The 10,898-nt window shown below is 37.2% G+C and overlaps 2 protein-coding genes across 2 annotated transcripts; both read right to left on the bottom strand.

Moving 5' to 3' along the window:
* Window positions 1–4,154: 4,154 nt before the first annotated feature.
* LOC145982283 (uncharacterized) lies at window positions 4,155–4,589 on the bottom strand. The gene has a single exon (XM_083115852.1). The coding sequence runs from the start codon at window positions 4,587–4,589 to the stop codon at window positions 4,155–4,157; it is 435 nt and encodes a 144-aa protein (XP_082971978.1).
* Window positions 4,590–4,595: 6 nt separating this feature from the next.
* On the bottom strand, window positions 4,596–4,961 carry LOC145982284 (uncharacterized). Its single transcript, XM_083115853.1, has one exon. It carries the CDS (start codon window positions 4,959–4,961, stop codon window positions 4,596–4,598), a length of 366 nt encoding a protein of 121 aa, XP_082971979.1.
* Between the last annotated feature and the right edge of the window lie 5,937 nt (window positions 4,962–10,898).

The raw sequence follows: 10,898 nt of genomic DNA on the forward strand, positions 1-10,898 counted from the left end.
AAACTAGGAAGTGACTAAACGTATTTTACATCTTTGAACATTTTTTAACTTTATATGTACTGTGAATAAGAAATTGCAAGATAAATAAACAAGATAGCGTTAAGCTTCGTTTTCATACTTGATAGGAAAAAACAATTAAAATTCCAACTATTAACAGCAAATATGAGTGTTGCTGGAAATGTATCCGGAGACTCGCACCATATTATCATCTGCAATATTTGTCAAAGAGTGTCCTTCGGAATTATGTGGTGGACGTGTTGCTAATATATTGAGAACTAGTATTACATAGTGCGGTATTATTTCAACTACGTGAATTAACTTAAATGGGCAAATTCGTAAAAATATTAATTAAAAGTAAGTAAACTAACTAATTCTGCAGCGACCTTAAACCGAAGGTTCATGGCTGCAGCAATACAAGCCTTCCATGTGTCCCTATCCTGAGCAAAATATATCCACTCTTTTCTGTCCCAGCCGATTTCCTTTAGGTCTATCTCAACGTTGTCCCTCCATTTTCCTCTTGGTTTTTCTAGAAGTCTAATCAGAAATCAGGGTTTCAAACAAGAATACTGTAAATAAATTTCTCCCTCCCATTGGTGCCACATGGCTTGCCAACCAATGTATCCTTGATTTAATTATTTTAATAATATCTGGAGATGATTAAAATTATGTAGTTCTTAATTATGTAACCTTCTCCACTCACATGTCTTCTCCTCCCTTTTTGATCCAAATATTTTGCTAAGGGTATTATTTTAAAATATTCTTGCCGGACCCTGTGGCAGAGTGGTTAGCACATCGCACTAAGATGCCAGGAGTACCAGGTTCAAATCCTGTCCTGTGCATGGTCGTTTGTGAGTGTCCATTCATCAATATTATCTTATTATAACTAATCTCCATCTTCGCAAATTAGCCAAAAAGTGGCATACGAAGCGAAGTAAAATAAAGAAATAAAGCAAATCAATCAATAAATCAAATACTCTTAATATATGATAGTCTTTCAAAGTAAATTTAAAATTAAAATTAAGAAGAAATATTTAACAATACACTGTACGAATGGGTTACAATACTTCTCATGGCGAAACTCGATTCCGCGCTTCACAGTATCAGAACCGCCTGAGTCAATCGAACACTACCAGCCTTTACAATGTCTTTAATTTATTTTGACGTTCATAAGTTACAAATACTTTGCAAGTGTTGCTGAGAAGTTTGAAGGTATCTATTCTATGGGGAAAGTGAGAAAAGTGAACAATTCGTTAAAATAGTGAGCATCAAATTTTAATTGACACTACAGTTGCAAGGTTGTGTATTGATGGCAAAATGTCTTGATTGCCATTTTCAAGTTGCAGATAATAGAAATGGCGGCAAATCAAACATGCCGGATCCTGACTTTTGATAAACAGATATATCACTGGAACCAATGATCCGATTTCAATATTGCTTTCTAACAATGAAATCATAATACCTGATCTATATTTAAGGTTATCATAGTTTATTTTCGATATGAAAAACTGTTAGCTAATAACACATTGGTAATGAACTTTCGTATATTTTCTTCATTAAATTACTCTTAAGTTAGATATCTAAAAAGAATATGTTGGAAACAAATATTGTAGCAAAGTTATATTTAAGATGACGTGTAAAACTTATCGGCTAGGGAACAATTCCTGCGGAATAACTTTCTAAATGCTAGTTATTTATGACTATTGAAGCTTGTATTGTTGAACAATTTACTATTGTTTCTTAAATGTACTACCATTTGTTAATAAACAAAATATATATCATTATTTACTTTATTATTAGTAGTACTAGTATAGGAAATAGTACTACTAATAGTAGTGGCTATCATAGTGGTAGAAGTACCAGAGACAACTAACCATGGATTTTGTTTAGTTTTACAAGTTTAAATTGAAGAATGTTATTGATTGATTGAGATTAAAATGTTCGTTGCGTTAGCACTTAGGCTATTTGTGCCCGTCACATTCTTCTCTCCAAACTCCATAGCATGGATTAAAATCAGTATGTGCTCCTGCTCTCCGTATCTCTAGACGCCAAACCCTTGTTGTTTTGCAAGACTGCAGCTGCCGGTGTCTACTAAGTGGAAGTTTAGATGAATTGAGTATTATTTATTTCCCGCAATCATTCACAGACAGGCTAATCGGATTTGGATGCACATTTGAAGATTGGATACAAACCATATGCGTCTGCACCAGGAATTAAACTCGGAATTCGTGGATTACAAGGAACGTTGCTACCACTTAAGTATCTGGTAAGACCACTACATGGAAGTGAGGTAAACGTCTTGATATGTTCAGAAATGGTACCTCGCCAACACTTGAAGAACATTAGAAGATAATTGTGCAGTATGTTAGTTATTACAGCCGGAATTTCTGCTTTTAAAAAAGTTACTTCTGTAAAACTAGAAGACGGACGTATATATTTTGCGCATAGTTTGCAACACCGAATGAATTACATCTACCTAAACACATCCTTAGACAGTTTATACATTGCCGTGGACAGTAAAATATTAACGAGAGTGATATTTCATTTCATATTTGGAGCCCATTTTAGTAATCTCAAACCCTTAGAAAAACTAGAAGCAAATTCCTCACAATCTCATAAGCTCATCAAAGTATTCTGAGGTAAGCTCGAAATGGGCACTAACAGGTGACAATAATCTGTATGTACTCAAGAATTGTGTCTGACGTACATACAATAGACCCAGGTTCCATCTCCGGCGGCGGAGAACAGTGACTTTGTGCACTTGTTCAAGCGGCTCCAGCAACCACCCAGCGTCGTGATCACATCAGCACCAAGTTCGGCCAAGATTGAGAAAGTGTAGAGCCCTAACTCCACACCCGTGTATGTCTTTATGGCGTAGTGCAAAGCAAAGGCCGCCACTTTCTTTTTCTTTACTTTACTCAAGAACTGTGCTTTCTGTAACAAGTAAAGGAAGAAGAAGACGTTACATAGATTAGAAGTGAATTAAACTGTTTGAGGTACACTTTATGCACAGAAATGCTAATCGGTACTGGACCTAGAGTTCAAAGTGAGATAAAGACCATGTTCCTTGCGCCTCCGCCAGATATGGAACCCGGTACACCTTGATTATAGGGTGACGACTTTACAACAGTAAGATCTTTTAGGTCCGCTTGCAATTAGATCCTAACTGTGGAAGCATGTTATCATAAATATTATACTTTTGCCTATACCAGAATAATGACAGATAAACCTTTTAATATTGATGATTGTAATGAAGAACGGAATTCTAAATATAAAATATTACGGTACATGATTTGAATCAGCAGTTTGAAAAAGGGAACAAATCCAAAAAGCTGATTGTTGTGAAATTTTAAAAAAAAACTGGCTATTGTCGCTACTGTTCATTATGGCTGAATCAAAATCGTATAAGAAACCTGTTACATATACCTACTATCCTAGTGCGTAGTATTTTGGTATTAGACTTTAATAAAAATGAATATGAGGATTATAAATGTAAGGATTCGTTCCCTTCTTCAAACTGATGCGCATTAGGTATTATGCATATGAATGATGGATTGAAAAAAAATATATATTTATTTATCACAAAATATCATAGAAATGTTAAGTAGCATACATTATGTTGTGATTTCAACATTGAGGAATCTTGAACTACTGAATACAGTGTCCAAACGTACACAGAAACTATTGCTCCCCTTCACTCAGACCATCATCCTCCATTGTCGCAGTCGTTGGCCTTCTCAACACCTCTTCATAAAATGGTTTGTATTCATCGGGAATGTACGTGAGTAGGTGGAATGCTTCGTTCTGGAAGGGTCCTTTGACCTACTTTTTATTTTACGACGTTTTACGGACTATACTAACCTACAATGAGAGAAAAGTGGACAGAAGAAGCTCTGGCATCACTTTTTAAGCTATTTTTTACCTCCTGCAATTTTTCCTTTTCATTAACCGGTCCATATATTTTACGTATGACCCTCCTCTCTAATCTGCGCAATGCTTCCTGTTCTGTCTTATTCATTACCCATGTCTCTGAACCATATGTTATTATATGTCTTATTAACGTTTTATATATGGTAGATTCCTGTTTATTAGTTTGCTCTTTAATAATTGCATGTTTGCATAATATGCTCTATTCGCCATGTATATCCTTTCCTTTATCATGCTATTTTTTTATGTTGTTCATTTATGATAAGCCCTAAGTATTGGAATGACCTGACTCTTTCAAATTCCTTCCCGTTTATTTCTATTCTTTCCTCTCTATATTTGTCAGGTTTTTGGGTAACAATCATGTACTTTGTTTTATTGACATTTGTTTCTAGTCCTAACCTATTTGCAGTTTCTTCTAATCTCTGGTATGTTTTCTTTAAATCGTTTCCTGTTCGTGCTATTATTGCAATGTAATCTGCATATTCGCATATTTGAGTGATCTTTGCAAAAATTGATCCTCTCTTATCTACCTTTTGAACGGCCACGTTTAATGCTAGTATGAAGAGTATGGTTGACAGTCCATCTCCTTGTTTGAATCCTCTGTAATATGGAAATTTTCTACTTGTTTCATTCCCTATCTTCACTTTTGCTCTGGTCTGTTTCATTGTCATTTATATTAAATTTATTAACTTGATAGGGATTTTTAATTCTTGCATAGGTCTACTCAGTTCGGGTCTCCTTATACTATCAAATGCTCTTTTGTAGTCAATGAATAGAATTAGGAGGTATATTGCATATTCATAGTGTTTTTCAATTATCTGTTGTATAAAGAATAATTGATCTGTTGTACTCCTGCCTGGTCTAAATCCACATTGATATTCTCCTACTATAGCTTCAGTATATTTCTTCAGTCTTTCGTCCCTTTTTTTGTGGATTGGGCATATTATTTCAACTTTCCATCCTTCCGGCATTTGTTCTTCTTTCCAGATCCGTTCCAGGAGTTTATGGATTTCAATTTTCATTGTCAGTCCTGCCATCTTTAGCATTTCTATTATTATACCGTCTTCTCCTGGTGCTTTGTTACTTTTCGCTTTTCTAATTGCTATTTCTATCTCCTCCAATGTTGGTGGATCTTCAATCTATTGTTGTTGTTCCCACTAGTTCCTCTTCTTTTCCTAGTTGTTCTTGAAAAAATTCTCTCTAATTTTCTATGCTGATCTCCTATCATTGTTCCGTTTTTATCCTTATAGCCAATTTCCTTTGGTTGGTATCCTTTATTTACTTTTTTGATTGCGGTATATAATTTTCTTGTTTCATTTTGTCTACTCAAGTCATCTATCTCCATCAGCTGTTTCTTCATTATCTCCTTCTTTTTCTATTTGCATGTGTTATTAGCTATATTCCTTTTTTCACGATACCTTTCGACATTTCCTCTCGTTTTTCTTTGTATCATTTTTTGTCTAGCTTCGTTCTTTTCCTTTATTACTTTCTCACAATCCTCATCGAACCACATGTTTCCCCTACTTGTTCATCTTCTCCTATTATTTCTTCTGTTACTTCTTTTAGAGTTCCTTGTATTTTCTCCCAGTGTTTTTCGGTTGAGCTCCTTTCCTCTGCTTTTCCAACTTTGTGTTTTTTGAGCTATTGCATCTTGGTATCTTTGTCTGATTTCTTCTTTTTTCCATTTCTGCATATTCCATTTTATTCTTTTTAGTTTTTCTGTCTGTTGTGTTGTTCTTATTCTCTCTCGAACTTTTACTTTCAAAAGAAAGTGGTCAGAGTCACAGTTAGGTTCTCTGCAACTTCTAATATCTATGATTGTGGAGGAATATCTGTGAACTACCAAAACATGGTCGATTTGGTTTGTTGTTGTTCCATCTGGGGATCTCCAGGTCCCCAAATGTATATCTTTATGTGGGAAACACGTGCTTTTTATTATAATTTTGTTTCTGTTTGCTAACTGATAGAGTAGATTGCCATTATTATTGCTTTCTCTATGTAAGGTATAGAATCCAATTATTTCTTTTCTATTATCCTCCTTGCCAATTTGTGCATTAAAATCTCCCATGATAATAATTGAATCATATCTAGGTGTTTCTTCTTATGTTTCCTCCAGCTTATCATAAAATTCTTATTTTGCTTGCTTATTCTATCACATACTGGCACAAACAGCAGTATAATTTTTCTTGCTTGATTAGTTATTATGAAGCCTGTACCTCTCTGCCCTGTCCTTTGTTCTGTTCCTACTTTTTATTTTACGACGTTTTACGGACTATACTAAACTACAATGAGAGAAAAGTGGACAAGTGGACAGAAGAAGGTCTGGCATCACTTTTTAAGCTATTTTTTAACTCCTGCAATTTTTGCTCTTATGCTAACCTCATCCTTTGACCTACTTTTGAAATGACTTACGACATTTTCCTATAAGTCTGTCTCCTCTTACTGTAATATGGCGATTGTCTGTCCCTCAGTGTAATCTACTATGACCTAATAGGCTTCTGCTCTCAGTGTAATCTGCTACGACCTAACACGATGTTTTTTTAAAACTCATGTGTGATCTTCTACGGTGTGTGTGTGATAATCAAAATTATTTTTGTTAAGGAAATCCCTGGCCCCCAAAGAAAATCCCGCCAGGGTTGTGTGGTGCCCAACACAGTTCTAATGGCCATGGCTATCAAAGGCATGCCTCTGTAGAGTTTCATGGGTTATTTTATTCTTTTTAAACCCCCCATGACTCCCTACAGAGGACCTCCGTGTGTAATGGGTGTGGTTTATGATTGAAGAGAAGAAAAATTTTGGTTAAGAATGGAATGTGTAAGAACTAAAAGTTTCCGTAGGGTGCAGCATCTGAAAGAAAAAAAAAATCCTCAAATAATGTACATAATATGATAGAAAATACAAAAAAAATATTTAAAACATTAGAAAAATACAAAAAAATATTTAAAACATTAGTGTGAATGCAAAAACATTTATACATTAGTGTGAACAACAACCTGTATGGTTATGCCATGTCCGAGCCTCTGCCCATCGGAGAATACGAATGGATGAGTGAGCAGGAACTTCAAGATTGTTTAGAATGGAGCGAAGATCATGAAAATGGATGTTTCCTGAAAGTAGATTTGGAATATCCTGCATCGCTTCATCAAGAACACCATGGATTTGCGATGGCATCTGTGATGGAATCGGCTCCGGAGAAGAAGCTGATGCTCACCTTCAAGAGCAAAGGGAATTACGTGGTGCATTATCGTCTCCTACAATTCTACCTCCAGCATGGATTGGTTTTGAAGCGTGTGCACTCGGGATTGAAGTTTAGACAGACCAGGTGGCTAGCACCCTATATCGACGGCAACACTCAACGTCGAGCATCAGCTTCTTCTTCAGCATACAAAATCCTATACAAATTGATGAACAACAGCATCTACGGCAAGAGCATGGAAGATCCGAGGAAAAGAAAAAAAATCAACTTGGTCTCCGACCCGAAGAAAATAAACAAGCTCGTCGCTCAGCCCACGTACAAGAACTTCACGATACTGAGCGACACGTTGGTATTGATCGAACGTGCTCTCCGTCACATAACATTCGACAAACCAATCGCCGTGGGAGTCGCGATCCTCGAGTTGTCGAAGCTGGCCATGTACAAGTTTCACTACGACATCATGAAACCACGCTATGGAGAGGGGATCGAGGTGGTGTACACCGACACGGACAGCTTCGTGTACAACATCCGCACCGATGATCTATACGAAGATCTCAAAAGCACGAGCCAGCATTTCGATTTCTCCAATTATCCAAAAGATCACGCTCTCTCCTACAACAGCCAGAAAATGACGATCGGGAAGATGAAGGATGAAGTCAACGGCCGCATCATCACAGATTTGCTGGTCTTTGAGCAAAAATGTACGCCATAAAAATCCAGGATGAGACCGAAATAAAGAAGGCAAAGGGGGTGGGTCGTTCGAGTACGAAAAAGCTAACTGTGGAAGATTACAAGACGTGCTTGTTCAACAAAAGCATCAAACACATGACCGAACATCGCATCACGAGCACCATCGACCAGTTGCGTACATCCATGATCAACAAAGTGGCGCTTGATCCCCATGACACCACATTGAGGCTACTGGACTGCAACATCCACACCCGAGAATGGGGATACCATGACGAGGAAGAAATTTGCTCGCACCATTAGACTTCTGCATCAAAAAGTAACTATATTTTTCGTATTATTTCTTGCACCACTTTTTTTTTAAAAAAACAATCATTCACACTATTGTATAAATGTTTTTGCATTCACACTAATGTTTTAAATATTTTTTTGTATTTTTCTATAATATTATGTACACTATTTGAGGATATTTTTTTTTCTTTCAGATGCTGCACCCTACGGAAACTTTTAGTTCTTACACATTCCATTCTTAACCAAAATTTTTCTTCTCTTCAATCATTAAACACACCCATTACACGGAGGTCCTCTGTAGGGAGTCATGGGGGGTTTAAAAAGAAAAAAGAACCCACGAAACTCTACAGAGGCATGGCTTTGATAGCCATGGCCAATAGAACTGTGTTGGGCACCACACAACCCTGGCGGGATTTTCTTTGGGGGCCAGGGATTTCCTTAACAAAAATAATTTTGATTATCACACACACACCGTAGAAGATCACACATGAGTTTTAAAAAAAAACACCGTATTAGGTCGTAGCAGATTACACTGAGAGCAGAAGCCTATTAGGTCATAGTACAGTAAGGTTATTGCAGCATGCCACCGCAAGAGCTTCGGCCGCTTGCCGGCCCAGTCATTCAACAGGTGCCGGCAAATTGCGTAACAGATAGCCCGTTACACAAACCGCTTGTTTTGTAATGTTTCCGCTTTTCACAATTATAGTTACAATTACAACTTAAATAAGCACGTACCTTGACGCAAGGATGCTGGAAAAGGTGTCCTCTAAAATACAAATATTTCTGGCACTTTATTTTTGACATGTAATCTTTCTTAGACACCGCGAGAGCCTCGGCCGCTTACCGGCCTTGTCATGCATCAGGTGCCGCCAAATTGCGTAACAGATAGTCCGTAACAGAAACCGCTTGTTTTGTAATGTTTCCACTTTTCACAATTACAGTTACAATTACAACCTTATTTCAGACATCTAATCTTTCTTAGACATCTCTACTTTATCCTCGGTTGACAGAAAGGGAAGACAGCATCGCGGCGCATAAAGCAAACCGAAAGTGTAAAATTATATTTAAAACTAATAATAATGATGATCACTAACCTTCTGTGTTATAAATGATGTTGAAAATGACCTCCTTCAACACCAATACATTTCCGGCATCTGCGTATGAAATTCCTCTGAACATCCATAAGCTCCTCAGGTGTGATTCTGGCAATTTCTCTTCTTATATTTTCTTTTAAATCCTCTATTGTACGCGGGTTATTCTGATACACTTTGTTTTTTAATGTTCCCCATAAATAATAATCACAAGGATTAAGATCGGGGCTACGAGAGGCCCACAACTCAGTACTGATAATTCTGTCCTCAAAAATCTCGGCAATAAAATTAAGTGATTCATAAGCAGTGTGAGGAGTAGCAGAGTCCTGCTGAAAAAATGACTGCTGGCATTCAATGTCCGTTAATTGTTCAAAAAAAGGTTGTAGTATGTCTCTTCGATACCTTTCACCATTGATAGTACCTTCATAAAAAATAGGCCCTATTATTCTGTGCGCATTCAAACCACACCACACACCAATTTTTGCAGGATGGAGCGGAACTTCATGCACAAGGTCAGGTTTTTCTGCGCTCCAATAGCGATTGTTTTGTGAAATAACTCGGCCATTCAATTCGAACCAAGCTTCGTCTGAAAATATGATTAATTCTGGATTTACTATGCCAGCAACAATATTATCCAGCATCCAGTTACAGAATCGAACTCTAGTCGCGTGATCGCGCAGTTGCAATTCATGAACCACTGTAATTTTGTAGGGTTTTAATCTAAGTAATTTAGTGGCATTTCGTGCTGAGGATTTTGAAATGCCTGTTTCCTGAGCAAGCCGACGGAGGGATTTTTTTGGAGTATGTTCAAGTCGTTCACCAATTTCGTCTAGCTTTTCTTCCGTAAGAACACGTCGTCTGGAAACACGTTTCTTAGGTTCAAGAGATCCTGTCTCTCGTAATCTTTTAACGAGGTTGTAAACAGTATGTCTCTCCGGAACGGTTTTCTTGCGAATCGCCTGACTACTTTTCTGCAAGAGTTCGTTTTCTCGTAAGTATCGTACATAAAAACTCTTTGTTCAAGACTATATTTGTTTGGCGGCATAACTAATGAATGAATAACAAATAACACGATAAAGCACTAGCACTTTAGCACACCAACTCAATAACACAGTATAAACAACACGAGTACTGATAAACGCAAACCGAAGTGAACACGTCTAAACAACTGGTAGCCGACAGCTGTCGCATTCGCGTAGTATCGAGAGGCTTCTCGCGGCTTACCACTACTCCGATAAGCCGCTGACGCTCTTGCGACATCTGAGGAATTTCGCTTCTAGCGTCGGCTCTATAGACACTGGATGGACCAAATTTTGAGGGAAGCACAACAAAAGACTACTCTATGAGGATATGTAATGCTCCTGCCGCAACTTTGAAAAAAAAAAAATATGGAAATTACGACGTTCAGAAATTTTGCGTAATTACGGGGAAAATAGAACTTTGGGATTTGGCCCCCGTTTCCCCCTGGACTCACAATTGTCGGAATTTACATAAAATGTTGCTTTTTGTTCATTCTTACATTTAGAATTTAAATTTCTTAAAAAGATGCAGTTGTTGAGCAGTTATAGCCTTTTGTATTCAGTTTATCCCATAGTAGCAAAAGGAGAAAAGTGCTTATTTCAAATGGGGCTCTCAGAAAGAAAAACGCACACAGTGTATGATCGCTACTTTACTTCAAAAATATTCACACGTTAAAATTAAGTGACACT

The sequence above is a fragment of the Lepisma saccharinum genome, unplaced genomic scaffold, assembly GCF_977018435.1.
Source record: "Lepisma saccharinum unplaced genomic scaffold, izLepSacc3.1 HAP1_SCAFFOLD_50, whole genome shotgun sequence".
In the NCBI taxonomy this organism is placed as follows: domain Eukaryota; kingdom Metazoa; phylum Arthropoda; class Insecta; order Zygentoma; family Lepismatidae; genus Lepisma; species Lepisma saccharinum.

What these genes read in the sequence shown, in the direction of transcription:
- LOC145982283 (XM_083115852.1), bottom strand. Translation starts at nt 4,589, where the DNA reads ATGAAACAGACCAGAGCAAAAGTGAAGATAGGGAATGAAACAAGTAGA.
- LOC145982284 (XM_083115853.1), bottom strand. Translation starts at nt 4,961, where the DNA reads ATGGCAGGACTGACAATGAAAATTGAAATCCATAAACTCCTGGAACGG.